Genomic DNA, 19,040 nt, shown 5'->3' on the forward strand with positions numbered 1-19,040 from the left:
AGTCTTTTTGTACAACAGAACTGAAGGAATCTGAACACCAAACACTAATATAAAGTTAGCTCAGTTTGCCAGCATTTAAAAGTGGAACAACTCCAATTCCCAGTACAAAACATCAACAAACACAACTACTCCAAAGCAACCCCACCACAAGTCTCTGAATTCTGACACAAAACTGATGACGAAGAAATACACATTTCACAGCAAATACAGTGTGAAGCCCCATCCCAAAGCTTAGCAAAGCGGAAACAGTGGATAGCGCACATTGCAGGCTTAGTGGGGTTAAAAGTTCCCTTACCTGTTCACATGAAGCTCTTCTGTAAACCAGGCTGTACATCAATGAAACTAAAAAACGGGACTCCAAGAAGCACTCTCTCACACTTTGTGTCATGCAATAGTGAATACTTAAGCAGGAAGTGCTCTATTCCAATACAAACTTGAACTCAATTGAGTAATTTATACTATACAGGAAACAAGAGATGACCACAGGTTTGCTACAGCTTACCATATGTCTGCAAGCATCGTCACCAGTATTTAGACAATAATAATTAAAGCTAGACATTTTATCTCAATGTGGCGCGGCCATCTATGTTGAGGTAGTGCCCACTTACAGAGTTCCTGATTGGTGAAAGAAAGTTCTTGGGTTTCCAATTAACGCTTTCACTTTTTTGATACGTAAGAACCATTTGACTACTAAAGCATATGCTTCATCTGTCTAGAAAGCAAGTCTGGGGATACACTTCATCAGTTATCCTTAACTGTTGAAAAAAACAAAACCAAACAAAAGTGCATCATTGCTCACCAGATACCTGAACTAGGGCTACTGATTTTCCATTCTGGGCAACAGCAAATTCAGTTTTTTCCAAAATGACCAATTCCATTTTTCATCACTTTATTTTAATTTTTTTAATAATTAAAACATGGAATTTTAACACTATAATGTTGATGGTTAAAAAATAATAATTACCACATTTTTTTTTTTTTTTTTTTTTTTTTTATTAAAGCCAAGATTTGTAATCAGACTCTTGTTGCTGTAATAGTAAGTAAAGCACCTGAAGACACTTACATGTCATAATGTTTATAAACATCATTTGGTTCACTGCTGTGTATCACCAGATTGTAATTTACATAGCACCCCCTTTAATCTAATACATAATGAATTCTCCCAATGGTTTCTTTGCTAATTCTGCCTTATTTGCAAAATTTAACAAGAGGTGTGACTCCAGACAGAATGCCTTTATGAAACAAACGGTGTGTAGTGTAGTGACTACATCCTTTACACAGTAAAGCGACCAGTTTCCTTCAAGGACTGTAAAGCAAGAAAAATAGCGTGGAGCTTCATCATCGGATAATATAATTTAATTAAAAATGGTTTAACATTGCTAATTACAGCTTTAGTAGATGCAGGTAGAGTGGAAATAAATAAGCTAAACAATAATGAAAAAAACAATTAATTTAGCTTACTTACTTCGGGAATATCCCACCATGCTCATGTAGATAATGTCTTTTTCTGAAATATTGCATTTTTTCTTCTTTGTTGATGCAGTTGCCATGTTGAGTTTTAGCACAGACACGCGAGTGAAGTCACATGATGAATTAACTCAACTTGGCTGGGTGTAGTGCAAAAAACAAAACACAAAACAACCCACAAAACCGGAGTGGTGAGGAGAAAAAGACAACACTTTCCCATTCCCAATGCCTAATTCCGGAACATCAGGAGCCCTACTGAACATTCAATCGTTTCATGAATTTCCACTCTGTAAAATCAGCCCAAAATCAATGAAATCACTCTTATATGGTAGATAGACTTATTGTGAAAGGTAAACTAAGAAATGTACATATACTGTATGTAAAATACATATTTACAAAACAATTGTCAAAACTTATCTACTGTGCAATGGACTTTAACATTGAAATGTTCAGGAAGTCCTAACCATTATATTTATTATAGCGTTTTGAAGCCTCCCCTTCAAACTAAATTGTTCATTCCAGCAGAACTCTGACTAGTACAGAGCAACAAAATATATGTTTTGAAAATACTTTTATTACAGCATTAAAAATGTTAAATCTTTTAATACAATAGCTTTATCAAAATGGACAATACAAATGCAACTGACAATCAAAAATGAAAGATAAGAATTATGTTTATTAAACACAAAACAATAAAAATTGCTGTAGAAAACATTTTAGACGAATACGTTGCAATGGTCATACTAAGAAACTGATGGTGGAATTGTACGGGCAGGGAATATTTTAGAAAATATTAAACTAAGAACTAAACTAAAATGGCATGCAAAAGCTGTGAAAGCCTAGAGTTCTTAACTTTGATGTAGATACTACATAATATTAAAATATGTAAGTAGCTTTGCTTGTATAACACTAAAACTGTGGTCAAATTAGCCTGGAGTTCATATTTATTTTTAGATAAAAAATAAAATAAATAAATGTAAGGTAGTTTTTAGAATTACTTGACTGACTTCAACAATCAAATAACCCTCTGTACATAGACTTGGCAGATGATACTGTATAGATCCCAAATATAAAACCTGTTAACCTGTTAAAACCTGAACTTCTTACGTTGTGAAGTCTGGAAGGACAAGACAGGAACAGCTGAGGTAGACTTTGATGGACCTTTGCTCCTGGCCAGGCCTGGCTGGGACTGCTACTGGAGTGCCAGTAAGCTATGCAAGTTTGTGTCTGGCTGCATCACTTGAAACAAACACTATCCCTGTATCCAGTCCTGGGTTTCAGAATTACACTTAATTAAAGTGCATTATTCAAATGATCAGGAGCCAGGGTTTGACGTTAAATAAATTGTTCCTCCACTAAAGAGGCATTGTTCCTCCATTAAAAGATGCATTAGTCAACCTACAGGTGGGATGCAGTGATAAGTGCGTTCAGTTCAGAACACATTTACCAGGGGCTGGATGGTGTAAACTCCTGGCACCTGGTATTTTAATAATAAAACAAGGGGGGGGAAGACTTTTCCCTTTAAGCAAGAGCTCAACTAATGCCTCGGAATGTTGGGGAACGCTGTGCTGCAGGAGGTTCCGTCGCTGAGATGACCCGAGGTGCTGTCTGCTCTGTGGACATTAAAGATCCAGCCGACATATTTCAAAGAACAGCAAGAATGTTACCACTGATGTCATGCATTAATTTCAATAACCTCAATACAACTTGGGACTGACCAAATAGCCCCTTGGCTTCAATTACCCAATCCTTGTAAATAGGGACACGGTATCCCTGAATCTTAGTAGGTCTAACCTCTTTCAACATCTTATAGTATCTTGCTTTTTAGATATATGATGGCAAATGTATGAATTGGCTGCCAAGTCTATTAATACAGCACCTGAAACATTCATGAGTAGGATAACAACACACACGCAACATTATCATGATGCCTTTTCCAAGCTACTTTGTGAATAAAACATGGAAGTTCAACTGAAAACACACAAATTCATGAACTAAGTGTTAATTTTTCAAAATAACTCAATAATCTGGGATAATTTTTACAGGAATGGCAAGCCTTCCAAGAAGAATATGAAGGGAAGGCTGCTTTTGTTGTCTTTTCTTGGGCGATTGTAATCCTTGAAGCAATTTGAGAAGGTCAACTGCATTTGAATTCTGCTTGGGCTGCTTTTTCTTTTTAGTACTCGGGCGTTTGCCTGTGTGCCCGTTGCCATTCGAGTTGAGACGGTTCTTGGAGATTGTTGTCTTGACAGTGCCAGTAGTTGGTAATCCATGCTTCACCTTTCTCTTGACAGGTGGTGACGGCAGTGGTCGCACCGTGCTGTAGTCTTCTCCAGTTTCTCTGGACCAAGCACTCCTCTGTCTCGAGGCTTTAGTAAAGGGTTTCTTTAAAACCGGAGGTTTGGTCACAACCAAAGTTGTTTTTATTACTTGTCTTTTTTTAGTAATAGGCTTTGTTGCTACTGTTGGTTTTACAGTCTTTTTTGAAATATTATGAATTCTTCTTTGTGTGACTAAAGGCTTGGGTGGAGATTTTGGCCTGGTGGTTGACAACTTTTGAGGCACTTTGGTAACTGTCTTGGCTTTAGTTGTTGGTGGTACAATCTGCTGTTCCGACTTTGGTTTTGCAGTGATGTTTGGCTTATAGTTATTGTATAACTTTTTGGGAGGCAGAATGGTAGCCATCTTAGTAGTAGTCCTAAGTGGTCTGAGTGGGGATACCGTAGTTATTCTAGAAAGAGTAATTTGCACCTTTGTTACAGTAAGTCTTTTATGTGGTTGTGTCGTCAACTTTGGAGTTTTCATAATGGGTTTTGTTGTACTAGGTGTGGTAACGGACACAGTTGAAATAAAAGGACGTGCAGAGATATGTGACCAGTCGTTTCTTCTGGATGACCTTGCTCTTTTTAGGTCACTGATTTCCTCTGCTAGCACAGTGAACCCATCGATCAGAATTTCAAACTTGGACTCCAATTTGGAGAGCCTTGCATCTAAATCTGCGTGACTCTTCTGGAGCTCCGCAATCTTGTCTTGTTTCTTAGAAGAGGAAAGCATCTTGGTCAGGGTCTTCAACTGAGAGCTTAAATAGTCCTGTTTGATCTTCACTGCCTTGAGGTTATCCTTCATCTCAATACCATTGTCCTCCAGCATAGTCATCCTTCTATTAAAACTGTTCAGTGAGGCTCTAATCAGAGACTGGAAGTCTCGCCGCCTTGTTTTGGGCGTAGGAAGGTCGAGCAGGGGAATGTTGGAGGCTGTAGTAGGGACTGCAACCATTGTAGTAATTCTCAGTTCTGGAATCGCACTCTGTATTGTGGTAAACAGTATGCTTTTAGAAGTACTCTCTATTTTAGTACCACTGGCATCCACAGGAAAAGCAGTGTTATTTATCACCACATAGGTTTCATCAAAGCTACCGTCACCACTGAGGTCTTCTAAAATCTGTTTCTCCTCGCTGTAATTGTAAACCGCTTCACTACAGTTCACAGGGATGAGGTCATCCAGCTTTCCAATCCGCAGCAACTCTGGGCAGATATCCACATGTCTTTTTATTTAAAGAATTAAAACATCATTGGTCAGGGAAACATCACAATAGATATTTCATAATAACATGGAAATGTAAGGTCAATAGTCTGGTAGGAAGATGGTTAGTGTGATACTGATTCCCATGTTAGACGAGCTTCATCTTTGCACTTTCCTGTAGATGTACCAGTACAAAGATTCAATAGATAGTAGAACAATATCTATTTTAAGCACCAAAATATGATTTTCATAGCTTTGATTAGTGGGACAAATACTGACCATTTAACCCAGCAGAAGTCTGAACCAGCAACTAATAGCCATTAGATTAAAGGGCGTTTCTGTTAGCATCAAAGCAGAAGCAGAGAAAGTGAAACATATAAAAAGCCTGGTAAGAGAAATAATAAGTATACCAGCTTGTGCCTAACTTGTGCCTAACCCACTCAACTAGCTAAAGCAAAAGCATTAAAGGATGCTGAAATGACACCGAAGACAAGAACTCAAGTTCCCTACTTATAAACCCAACTGAAGACTAGAAAAAGTTGTTACTCAACCGTCTGAAAAGAATACTATTCAAAGCATGTCACTAGTTGGTGTGCTTTATTATTGCACTACGTGATGTAAATAGTTTCTCCCAGCTTACAGCTGAATGTTCATAAAATAACCAAAATAAAAACAACATTAAACACGCATTATAAAGGAATGACTTTTTTGTATCTACATTGTTGTTCTTCTTTGCACTACGGCATATTAAAAAGCAGGCCTAATATCTCAAGCCATAGGCAAGCATACTTACAGAGAAGCATTGGTACTAGGTGGCAACATGTAACCACCATGTTCTGTCTAATCTTACAAAACATTGCCACACGAACAGTGATACCTACTGTTAAATCCACTTTATTTCAAGAGACTTCAAATAAACACTTGCTCGGATGACTCAATCAAGATATTGGTTCTGTCACAGCACAGCAAAAATAAATAAATACCTAACCTATACCTACATGAAATGAAATTCAGGAACTGGAACATTGCTGTTTTGGAATGCCTTACACTGAGGCATGTACAAGAATCCTCATCTCTGATCCAGGGTTCAGCAGTATGAAGCACAATGCTGTGTTACAACAGAACAGATATACCCAGAGGTCTACAGGGAATGCTGAGTCACCTCCGCAGGCTTGCTTATGCCACAACCTGAGAGGCCTTCAAGGATTTTGAGCATAGCTTCAACCACAAGGGCTGCCAGTTATTTCAGGTCTCATAGGATTACACAGTATTGAATCACATTGATTGTCTAGTCAGACTTGCCAGCAACTTGAATTACTACTCAATCTTCATAGCTCTATCTGGTAACAGTAGCAGAACCTGAGACAGAGTTTAGAGTGTTTTCATTTGAACTCTTTTTCAGGTACTGGATTGTGTTTTCTGACAACTTAAATAAACTTTGCTATCCATACCCTACAAAACAGGTAACCACCTTAACCACCATTTTCTAATGTGTCCCCTAGGGCCAGAAAGTGGCCATTTTGTCCAGCTGGATTTTTTTTTTCACCCTAACCACAATTTAAGTAAGGCCCTTTAATTTCGGATTTTCCCTAAATAATCCAAGGGTTTATTAGAAGCTACAATTACATTTTTGGCGCAATTTGATTCACTCAAGCACAAGATAACAGATCCAAACTATAAATGTAATGTTAAGTGGATGCATTACTAAATAAGAAATGTGTTTTACTGTTGTGTTATAGACTAAAAACACCTGTATATTCTGTACACTTTAATCGATATTCACCGAATTACAAAAAACTGGTTTTCATCCCATTTTTTAATAAATCTTATATGAAATAAAACCCCAAAAGAAAAGGGCCTTTAACATAAGTAAGCATGCAATATGAGTGCATCTAGCAGTATAGAGACACTTTTTTGGGGAGTGTAACTCTACCTGGGCCTATTCTGACAACCGTTTGGTATGATTCGATTATAATTTCTGTAGTTCTTGTAAAATAATGCATGCTTAGCTATGATCAAACTGTGGATGAGATCCCAAAACAGTAACAGTAATCTTCACAGCTTCCAAAACAATTGGACAAAAGTGTTCCCTCCATCAAGCCAGGCTCCTAAAATACTGTTTGGAAAATCAAAGCTTTGGGAGACATTTCTAGTTTTCTGGTGGCATGGTAACTATTTTATATTTTTGAATTTATGGTTGTGATCTCATGGTGTCATTAAGCCAAAAAATAATGTAGACTTTGGGTCTCCATATTTTCTGCAGTCCTTCTGGCACCACTGTGTTAACCCAATCATCCATTTGGTTTTCCTGTATTTGTCTATCTGTTGTTTTGTCTATTTGTATCCTTTGTAAAAACACAAACTTGAAGCTAGTCATGTTAAGTATTTCAGTTTAGCAATATAAAACTCACGAGAGGGCCAGAAGATATGGGCCCTGTCATACAGACAAGGTCCAATTCTCTCAGGATTTTAATTCGATTTGAAACACTTTAACAATAGACTTTCAATCTGAACAGGTGTTGGTGGCCTGCAATCGATTGGTGGGTGAAAGTTCAAATGCATTTATTTTTCTAATAAAGGGGGTGGTGTTGTACTAATCTACTGTGCATATTATCATATTATATGCTTGGTAAAATACACTACAAGTTATTTAACCACACAGTAGTATGCCTAAACATTTTTAAAAACGACATATCTATATGGCTTTTATTGTTGGTATATTTTCTCATGCAGGTACTTGTAGTAATTTAATTTCAGAGACAAAAGCAAGGAAGGAATCCCTTGCCTCTGAAGGCAGTGCTTGTATTAGCAACTACAGTGAAGGTGTTAAAAACAATTCCCCACCAATAACCTTGATTTGTTAAGGTAACCACCGCTGGTTAAAGCTGTTGCTCGAATGCAATGGTTTATTCATTTGGAATGGGTGGCACGGTGTCTTGTTTGAGCTTCTCCCATACCAGGTTATTCAACCAGGGAATCGGTTTGAGAGCAAAGGAAAAATAAAACAGAAAAAAAAAAAATGAAAAACATGCTTTTCAGTTTCATAACCCGAAGTTCCACTCGTCTGAGGGATCCTGGAAATCAGTGAAACTTCCCCAGGTAAATTCTTATTGAAGAATTTCTGAACTAAAGCCAGTGCAACATGAAAGCTCAGTGTAAGAAACATGGGGTTTTCTTTACCTTTCGCAGCGTCGACCAGCATAGCTGGCTGGGCAGTTGTCACAGGTTGGCTGGCCATCTGTATCCAAAAAGCAGGTCAAAGAGAACCTGCCAAATTGAAGATCGTCAGAAGAAGGTTTTGTAGGATTTAACATTCGTCATTCATCTAATCGTCTCTGAGCAACACATCTTGCCTCGGTTGCACCAGAAGCATTCTCTCTGATCCCCTTTTCTTGTGCTGATGATATTTGGGTTATTTGCCTGTTTGCTAACCTTAAACATAAGGTTGCAGTTGATTTCACATCCATAATCATGTTTATGATAAAGGGTTTACAATATGACTCATATACTTTACATTTATATTGGTCCAACAAAACAACCAGCAAATACCTGCTGGACCTCCGAGAGATTTAGCAAATTATCAAGTCTCCCCTGGTGTGCCATGAAGTGGCCTGAAACGAAGTTCCAAGCCACAAAAGTGGCTTCATGTTCCCTCAGCTTTAGAGTCATTCCACAGTATTTGTTCTTCCTCAAAACAGTTTATTTGTTCAAATAAACATTGTCACCATCTCAGGCTGCAAGATTTTTCAACCTTTTTATTTTAAAAACTATACCAGTGCACCAGACAGACGTAATAGACAAGACACTGTGTGATTGAGCTTTTGCTCAATTAAAGTGTAAGAAAAAAACTAACAGTAGCAATAAATGGCACAATGAATTATTATTTATGACACACTCACTGTGTTGAGGGGGAGGTCCCAGGACATGGACAAGGCCTGCAGGCTTCAGGGGATCCATCTTTGGGGTCGCCATAGAAACCAGGTTTACAGATCTCACAGTGAGGCCCAGCTGTGTTGTGTTGACATTGCTGACAAACCACATTAAAAGCACAGGCAACAAGGTTATTTCTCTTGTTTATTCACTGGGCATTGTTAATGTCGGCCTTCATCTGGTTTGACAGATACACAGTATATTTGGTGTCTGATCAACCTTGTTCTGAAAGTGCTTGACAAATCTCCCTACCCCTGTATTTGGTGTTAGAGTAAGCTTACAGTTACATCAAAAACAAGAGAGAGTATAAATGTGTGTTTTAAATTACAATCCTTCAGCATGTTGCCACTAGGGCTGGAATACCTATTTGAAACTATACTCAATGTACATTTTCTGAGACTTAAGACTTGCATTTAATAGGCACAAATATAGATACAATACTATTATTTAAGATATGGGGGCAATTTTCAAAGCTTTTTATTAATTACTATAATAAAACACATTTTAAAAAGTTATAGAAACAAACACACATGGAAATAAATGTAAGGACATTTAGGGACAGTTATGTAGCTAACATTTTTCAGCCCTAATTTTTTTTTATATAAAAAAAAAAAACATTTATATAAAACTATTAAATACCACAAGACAACACCCATTCTTGTCCACATGTGATTTAAAGCCATCAATACAATGCCACCTACCTGGCACTCTCCAGTCTCCAAGTCACACTCGCTGGAATGTCCGTTACAGTTACACCTCTCGCAAGTACCCAGATAGAGACCACTTCCTGTGCGCACGTACCCAACGTCACAGTCCTGCAAGAGGGAAGCGTTATACCGTTACACCCTTCAGCTGCCATAGTTTCCAAGCAATTGCTTTTGGCTCCTTGAACAGCAAACAACAGTTGCAGTACTGGATATGGCAAACACCAGTCCTCTGTAGTTTCAAACCCAAAGGCTTTGGTGCCAGTAGCACAACCATGAGAGTTGGGAGTCAACAAGTCTCTACCTGGCAGGAGGGTCCACGGTAGCCAGGCGGGCAGGCACAATACTCCACCTCTGCTGCTGTCTCCTGCCCAGTGGGGTAGGGCACGGCAATGTCCATATGGATATTTGAAATACTGCAACGCAAAGAGAGGGGAGTCAGTGTAAAATAATTAACAAACAGACAAAAACAAAACATCACCAGCGTTGCAAAGGAAGGTGATTGGCAAAGTAAAACAGATATGAGAATACGCCATGAATGTTAAATGGGGTACTGTAGTTATTCCAGCAATAAGCATTGCAAAATAACCAACAAGCCCCTAAACACAGCAAGTTGGCTGTTTACGGCCATCCTCATGAGTGAAATAACCACAGCACTCCATCTACGTTGGTAGTATTCTGTTTATGTAACAGGTACAGTGTATAGAAACTAATGAATTTAAACGAATTTAAATCCCACTTACACAGACAAAAGTGTTTGTTTTAAGAGAAGATAGGAGTGAGCACTATGTTTTAGATGTAGAACAGTAAGTGGCATTAGAAACATAAAAATGCAAAAAACAAAGGAATGTGAACCAGGAACGGAGAGTAAAGTTATTGATCGAAGACCGAAATATCATTGCCAGCGATCGGTTTTCGAGAAGTACTTATTTGAACAACTGTTAAAATGAAAGAAATGCTGTTTTGAAATGTGTATGTTTGAAATGTGTAATGCTGTAATTAAGTAATTGTTGAAATGATTGTTGCGTAATTAAATGGTATTTACTGTTCTGTTGAATTGTTCTGACTCTGGTTTCATTGACAAATCAACAGTTTCCTGTGGATTCGTGGCACAAACTGTGGATTTGAAAATCAACAATATATTTACTCTGCACTCCCCTTTTCTTCAAAGCCACACAGACACTTTTAGTTAGAAGATTTGTAAAGTGAATCAATCAACAGATCAAAGGGTGACATCACAGAAATGTTTGAAATATTGAAAATGAGATAAGTCCACTTTTACAACATACAGAACCCCCCTTCATTGCTTACCTGGATTCGGTCATTTGGTCAGCATACGTGGCCCTGATCATGAAGAGGCTGGTGTCTGCCAGAGCCATTAGGAGATGCTCACGGGTACTGGGCTGGCCGTCGGCACGTCGCCACGCAGACTGAACAGAAGGAGGCAGTATTAAAAGGAAGGCCCCTAGATGAGACAATGTCACAGAATCTTTTTCGAGAAATATTCAGATATTATTTTGTTTTATTTGAGAGCAACGCCTTACGCCCGGCCTTCAGACAGATATTTGCCCTGACTGGATTTGTACAACAATAGATCCAAGATGAAACTATCAGGAGGAGATATTTCATTTTCGAACTAGCCACAAAGCTTTGGCACAAACATTTCGATCACAGTACTGCAAAGCTGCACTCTGTGTACACATGCCAGATAGGTAAACAGTAATAAAAGTTCTGATGTCTGTGCCCAGTATGAAACGGCAGTGTGTCTTTATGCAGAGTCAAAGTACATCTTGTTGGATTGTGTTATTTTGAAAGCACCACGCATCCTGTACAGAACAGGAATTTAGTTATATTTTCTTTTTTACGTTATATCCGTGTGGATTGTTATTCAGTTATTCAGGGTGTTGTTTGTGAAGTACGTTTCGCTCAAAGCATTCGCGTTACATGGCCTATTATTATTATTATTTTTTATTTTTATTTAGCCGGTACCTTTATCCAAAGTGACTTACAAGTGTTTGAGAAGTGCAAGTTATAAATAAATACAACAAAAACAGAGAAAATACCCGTTTACAGATGTTTACACACTAGTTTCTTTTGAAACGTTTATTTTATTATATATTTTTTTATATTTTGTAGTTCTGCTATATGCGCTAATTTTAAAAATAAAGCCTTTTATCTTTAAGCCCGCAGGCGCCCGGACAGACTACAGGGGCCGCTGGTGCGCGGTGAGCCGAGGACACCCTGGCCAACAAAAACACCTCAATGTTTATAAAATCAGGGACAGAAAGACTTAAAGCCAAACGTCTGTCTGAGTGTTCCTTTAGTATTTCCTAAATTGAGTGCTTTATTTGGATGATAAAATCAAGACCATGATTGATATTACTTACAGTAAAATTGAATTTTTAAGGCACCTGAACAATATGAAAACGTAACATTCACACTGAAAAACTAAAATAAATGAACGGTTACTAGGTAATCTCTACGGAAGGTCCGATTAACGCTGTCGATTTCACACACCGATTTCCCATCACGTACATCTAGCCTCAGGTTATGAGGAGATAAAGACTGCTTCCCTGTGCAACGAGCAAACCCCTCTGTAACTGACCTCTCTGAAGGGCACAGTGATGGTGGTTGGGACCCCGGGAATGGGGGTGATGTCAGAGAAGTGTTCCAGGAAGATGCCATTTCCTTGCAGGGTGATGTCGGGCTTGCCATGGACTGTGGGGGAGCCAGGCCTGGGGTTATACAGCACAGTGTACTGGAGCTCCCCTCCATAAGAAGTAACCTAGAGATGGGAAAACAGAGGTTGAGGTCAATTAGAATAGTGTCTTTAATGACATCATACAGTGCACCTTCTTTATAAGGCAACCTTAGATTTAGATTAACTGAATCAATCAATATTTCTGCATGTTTTTCATTACAACCTTCAGTCTATTGCTTTGGACCTGCACTGCCTTAGTGCTATATTACATTAACATTGTTACTCGTCTTGAAATTTAAAGATGACTTGAGATAGTTTGAAATAATAACACTACTGTACAACTTCAAAGTTACATTTCATTAATTTACTTTTTTATTTATACCAAAACTTTAATAATAATACCGACTCCGATTTATATCAAGTTGGAAAATTGTTGGGTACTTACATTTAAAAAAAAAAAATGGTTTTACCATGTTCCCTGCTACCTACTTTAATTGAAACTGAGTTTGTGTATGCTTCTTGGTTTTGAACAATTAAATTAAAAGAGATCAAATCCACTTTGACGTTTTTTCAGTGTGTTTCTCCACGCAGAATGCCACGAAGAAAATTGCACAACCAACCAACCACCCACGCAGGCCAGTGGTGATTCAATCTGCCTTACTGAGGCAGTCTGAACTGGACCAGTGGTGATTCACTCTGCCTTACTGGGCAGTCTGAACTGGACCAGTGGTGATTCAATCTGCCTTACTGAGGCAGTCTGAAATGGACCAGTGGTGATTCAATCTACCTTACTGAGGCAGTCTGAAAAGGCCCGTGATTCAATCTGCCTTACTGGAGGCAGTCTGAAATGGACCAGCGGTGATTCAATCTGCCTTACTGGAGGCAGTCTGAAATGGACCAGCGTTTGCTGGTAATCCATTGTGGTTTTGAAAGACACAGACTAACTAGGCAGACATTCTTAATTCTTGCCTATACAGGTTTGTCAGAGTGTGTTACCTTGTCTCCTCTGAAGCGTTCTGGGAGGACCCAGTAGTACACGTCAGTGGGGTGTTCTGAGAAGGATCTGAAAGTCAGCTCTGAAGAGCTTTGGAGAATGATGCCTTCGCTGATGGTCCTGGTGTTAGCCGAGTTGGACAGGGTGAACTCCTGCCCGTTGTCAGCGGCACGCACCTTGGGAACACAACGACTATCTTAGTAACTATATTCAAATGTAAATGAAACATAGGTACATATACACACACAGGCAGCAACATCTGTATATTCCCTGATTCCAACACACTGAATAAACTTGTGCTGCAGAATGTACAAGCCAATTCTGGATAAGTGCTTCTCTAGATATATGCAGTACCCTAAAATGTGTGACGTATGTAACCACAAATGTTTTAATTCCCAAATCCAGTTGGAGATATCAAACAAACCACTTTAAGTTATATAATGAGCAGTCCATCATCGACGAGGAATTTAAAATCAGTTTTCCTTTTTGTGCCAAGAATCTTTGGATTATTCATTTGCAAATATTTCAAAAATACAAAGCTATAGCTGAAACTACTGCATCCTGCAAGTCATGTGATTTGGATGCACAGAGGCCCAAGTTTGGACTTCAACATGTGAAAGTGCTTAGATACCAGAAAGAAGCAGCAACAACTTTGCTTCTCTAAAAGTTATTTGAAATATCTGCTTATTCCACAGTGAAGTATAAAACACAACCAAAGAAGCTAAAGATCATAAAACAGAAGCAAAATGAGATCAAGTGCCAATACTGCTAGTGCTAATAAGAGGTGCATCTGAAAAGCTTGCTTAGTACTGCTTGGATCACATGCCTGCCCTGGATCCCCCAACACCCTGACAAACCTGCTCTCTGTTCCAGGAGGAACTGGCACACTGCTTGGTGACTCCCATACAGAAACACTGGAGGCATCCGTCAGGGTTATCCTGCTTCAGATGGAAGAAGCCAGTCTTGCATTCGTCACACAGGGTACCGACAACATTGGGCTGGTAATGAGGAACAAAGATTCTGTAACTAGGCCTGGCGTGAAGTCTTTCACTACGTCGCTGCTAAACTTGCACATGCATTAAAATAAAAAAAAACATTTTTGATAGACCTTTTCTTAGTAATTAAATTATAATTAGGTATGCAAAACCATATACCGGTATTGTATTTGTTTCATACAGTTATAAAAATGAACGCATTGAGACTTGTTCACCATATATGACTAAAAATATATTTTTTGGTCAGTAAAAAGTGTAAAAATATTTGATATTTTATGCATGTTTGATTTTTTTGTACACATTTATTCTGTGATATGCTTTTTGGCTTGTAATGTACACACACACACACACACACACACACACAACAGATCGGTAAACATGACTACTGTAGTCGCATACACCATTTAGATGTTTGTTTTTCTTCTTTGTTTTTAACATTGAGAATTAACATACAGCATCAATTTACTGTAGGGTAGTTTTGAGACGGACACAATCTATCATTGTAGCAGTCAAGTGGATGATATGTAAGATATAAAGAAACAACTAAATCACAGATAGCTTACTCCTTTGTACTTCCAACTGCTCCCCTACTAACAATCAGTGCTACTACAACCGTTTACAAGAACAATCTGCTTGATAAAACATACCTTACAGAGACAGTGTCTGCTTGTTGGTGACACAGTACCCCTGTTATCACACTTGGAAACTTAAAAAAAAAATAAACACAACAAATGATTAAAAACTACAATGTTAAAGAGTGCCATAAATTGATCACATTTTGGATACCAACCATAAAATGAAAAAACAGTACCTGTAGTCAGTTAACATAGTTAACCAGGGTAAATTGATAGTATTTTTGTGATCCAATTTTGGAAATACAGTAGTCGTGTTTCACTAGTAATTGGTCAACAAGCTAAATCGACTAGTCACAAAGTTTAGAAAATGCAGACATTAGCTGAAACGTGTGTCTACCTGAATCTATTACGTTTAACCTCAGAACATATGACTGAGTATTTGAAGGAATAGATCATTTAGAAATACTCACTGCTATTTGAAGGAACAGATCATTTAGAAATACTCACTGCTATTTGAAGGAACAGATCATTTAGAAATACTCACTGCTATTTGAAGGAATACATTTGCCTCCTGGTTGCAGTGGGTTGCCATCATAACCAGCAGTACACCTATTGGAGAAGAAAAATGGGTTTTCCATTTTCTCCAGAGTAGTCCCCCACCCCCACCCTGCATGTCAAGCAATATTTAATAGTTCTAGTAAAACATACTGTACATCTATCTGCAAACAAAATGAGAAGTATAAAATACCTTGAAATGCCCATGGTAGGCAATGTCAACCAAAGCCACACCTAGTCTAATTGAACAGTTATCTAGAAAAGCAATCCAATAATTAACACTTTGATAACATAGCAATTCACATCCTAATTCCACGCGCAAGCATGACGACATTGTTCCTTTTCATTAAAAGATGGAAACACACACACACGTGCCCATCTAGTGGCACTGCTCTCTAATCATACTCCCCAATAAAAGTGAAAAGCAAGTGTCCACAGTGATTTCAGACCTGCTTTTTCATGGTGTACAGAACTCACTTTTCACAGCGACGCCCAGTGTAGCCTGGGTAACAGGCATCGCAAGTTGCTAGTCCATCAGTATCCAGGAAACAAGTTGCAGAAAACCTTCAAAATGAAAAGCAGATTAAAGCACGTTTCTTCATTGCGAATACAAATTCAACAAAGAAAGTCAAATGAAAGTTTCAGCTTTCCCACTGAAAGTCACAATGAACTACTGTCTATTCCAGAGGAGAGAAACCTGAGCTAACCTAGGGGCAAAATGTGCAGCCCACAAAAACCTGTGAGCGCTGCAATATTAGGAGATGAATTCTTGGAATTTAATAATACATGTGCTATATATTGTTTTCAGTTTTTTTTTAATCCTATGTAGAGACCAAATGGGTTTGGTGTGTCCTGTTCTATACAGTGTTTTCTCAATGGAAAGAGGGTTTGCCTGTGCTCACCGGCGTGTTGTTTCAGTGTACGGACAGGGGCAGGGCTTGCAGTCGTCCGGACGGCCTCTCGTAGGGTCTCCAAAGAAGCCTGGCCGACACTTATCACACTGAGGGCCCTCTGTGTTATGCTGGCAGCTCTGAAAGAAAAAAAACACATTTAGCATCAAGACGGCCAGCCGAGTCGTATCGGTGGTTAGACAAATGATAAGTGCATAGGCTTCTTCTGTATTAGAATCCGATTTACTGAGAATTCAAAATAAATCAATAAGTGACTGTGATGGGGTGCAGCCTATTTTGTGGTGGTTTTGTGTTTTTTATATTGTTTAGAGTGAGTTTGGGGTGTGTGAGGAATGTGTGGAATGTGCGGAATGTGCCTGGGCTAATGAGGTGCGAATTGCCCAATTAGCCCAGGCACCTGTATAAAAGGGAGTGGTTGGGTATGTTAGTGGGTGAGTGTTTGTGAAAGTGAGAAGACGTGTGTGAGAGAGTGAGTGGTTTTCTTGATATAGTTAGTTTAAAGCCTGTTTTTTGTGTTTGTCTTTTTGGTTGGCCATCGTGCCTTTTGTTTTGTGTATTTTGTTTAATTAAAAGTCTTTTATTTTCCCTGCACATCCTGACTCTGAGTCTCCTTACCCCGGTCAGCCTGTCACAGTGACCAGTTAAACAGTGTGAATGGTTGCCATGCATACAATTTCTGAATTTCAGTGACTTAGTAAAAAAAAAAGGTTTCAACGTCAACTCTTTTTTGTTATTTTTTTATAGAGGGTAAAACCTACCATAACATGTTCCTAATATAACATTACATAACATTATATTTGTTTGGAGCTGACTTTCTGCACTTAAACATCCCAAAATCTGTTAATTGCGATTGGTTGTTTACTCTCTGCACTGGCATTGTCATTGGTTGTTTATTCTCTGCACTTGCACAGTGATTGGCTTAGATGTTGTGCCAGTCTTACCAGGCAGCGTCCACCAACTGGGTCACAGGTGCTGGCGTGTCCGTTACAGTTGCAGCCTGCGCAGGAGCCCAGGAAAGCACCGCCTGAAACACGCTCGAAATCTGCAGCACAGCTCTCACAGGACAGGCCCGTGTAACCAGGGGGGCATCTGAAAAGAGACACAAAGAAAGACCATGAGCATGACTAGGTATACAAAATTAACATTGCAGTTGCAGGAATAACTGGCAATACCCATACATTGTCTAGAGAACTGCATCATTTCATTATATTGTAGGTAAATAATAAGCTACTACCAGATTCGTGAGGGTGTTTACAGTGAAATGTTGCAATAAGACATTATCTATTCAAAAACACAGAAGAATTTTAATTTAATGTTTGTTGCTAGTTTTGTCGAAGCGTTACTTTGTCAAATCTGAGATTCACAAAAAAACGCTAATTTCACTTTAACAGGCTTTTACTCTGGAAGCAAGTTATGGTACCAAATAAGATGGTCAGCTCCAACGTCCATTATCCGCTTCTGAAAAAAGCTGAATTAGCCGTGAGCAACTGTAATTCTGCCCCCTCTGCAACAGTGGCAACAGAGTTCTTTATTGCAAAATCTCTCAAATAATTTCCAGAAGGGAAGAAATTACAGCTGCACAAACCACCTAACTTCATAAATGTCTTTAGAAAAGCAGAAAAAAAGACATTAGTTAGTAAGTCTGGTACTAAGCAGAAACAACAGAGCATGACAATGACCATGTATAATAGGATATTAAACATGCAAGACACTAAACATCAGTATCATGTAGACAGCTTTATTGATTTTACATAGCTGTTCCAAGTAAACAAATGGACTTTAACCAGTAGCACCAGAGCAATACTCATTACCTGCACTCCTCCACAGACAGGGCCGGGCCCTGGTTGGTGTACTCCACTGTGGTGGTATCCATGACGATGTCGCTCAGGCCCACGCTCACCATCTTGTTGTCGTACACGGTGCGGATGTTAATGCCTTCGAGGTTCACCAGCGTCATCATGAGGTCCCCACGGGATACAGGGGCTCCGGATTCGTGCTCCCAGTTTTCCTGAGGAGAAGCAGATTTATGTTTATTCCGTGGACATTGAAATCCATTAAAGTGGTTCATTACAGTTTATGGTTTCCATGGGAATGTCTGGTTTTTTTGTGATAATATTTCACTTACTACAGAAATAAGAAAACACAGTGTGTCATGCTTATTTTTTAACTTCACTGTTCACTCACTATGCATTAAAGTATACAGTCAAAGTTTCCTCTGTAGAAGCAGAGGCGATGAAATGGTGGTCAATCTTACCTCAGTGAACTGGATCTCCTGCTGGTTCACCACGTTGGGTGGGGTGGGTTTCCTCCTACGGTAGATGAGCTTCTGCCCGTTGCCCACGATCACCACGTCCGGCCTGTCCTCTGGTTCGGTCTGCCCCCTGGCCAGTGTGTAACGCACCTTGTATTTCAGAGTCCCACCGTAAGAGTCGATCTGTACAACAACATGATACCACAGGGCTTATTTTATAATCAGATGTACTACACAAACCTGCTGTATCCCACACAGTGATTCCTGCTCTGAAGTCAGTTTTCAAGAACATTTTTCACTGGAAAGAATGTGTGAATATTACCAATCCTTTGAACCCAGCAGGCAAGGCCCAGCAATGATTTCCAACATGAACCACGCTGGCATGACTTAGCCGTGCTTTAACAAGGTGAGACACTGCTAAAAAAAATGCTCATT

General features: G+C 39.0%; 1 protein-coding gene across 1 annotated transcript in view; it reads right to left on the bottom strand.

Moving 5' to 3' along the window:
* The window catches only part of LOC117432294 (basement membrane-specific heparan sulfate proteoglycan core protein), a 196,923-nt gene that overhangs the window by 95,372 nt on the left and 82,511 nt on the right, over positions 1-19,040 (bottom strand). Inside the window, exons 15-29 of the mRNA XM_059002103.1 lie at positions 18,609-18,788; positions 18,166-18,362; positions 17,296-17,443; positions 16,346-16,473; positions 15,921-16,007; positions 15,433-15,497; positions 14,961-15,019; positions 14,176-14,316; positions 13,321-13,494; positions 12,229-12,408; positions 10,935-11,053; positions 9,928-10,039; positions 9,621-9,734; positions 8,889-9,016; positions 8,170-8,256 (exon numbers count right to left, since the gene is read on the bottom strand). Of these exons, the coding sequence (XP_058858086.1) occupies positions 8,170-8,256; positions 8,889-9,016; positions 9,621-9,734; positions 9,928-10,039; positions 10,935-11,053; positions 12,229-12,408; positions 13,321-13,494; positions 14,176-14,316; positions 14,961-15,019; positions 15,433-15,497; positions 15,921-16,007; positions 16,346-16,473; positions 17,296-17,443; positions 18,166-18,362; positions 18,609-18,788 (1,919 nt within the window). The remainder of the gene's footprint in view (positions 1-8,169; positions 8,257-8,888; positions 9,017-9,620; positions 9,735-9,927; positions 10,040-10,934; positions 11,054-12,228; positions 12,409-13,320; positions 13,495-14,175; positions 14,317-14,960; positions 15,020-15,432; positions 15,498-15,920; positions 16,008-16,345; positions 16,474-17,295; positions 17,444-18,165; positions 18,363-18,608; positions 18,789-19,040) is intronic.

The sequence above is a fragment of the Acipenser ruthenus genome, chromosome 27 (genome assembly GCF_902713425.1).
Source record: "Acipenser ruthenus chromosome 27, fAciRut3.2 maternal haplotype, whole genome shotgun sequence".
NCBI lineage: Eukaryota > Metazoa > Chordata > Actinopteri > Acipenseriformes > Acipenseridae > Acipenser > Acipenser ruthenus.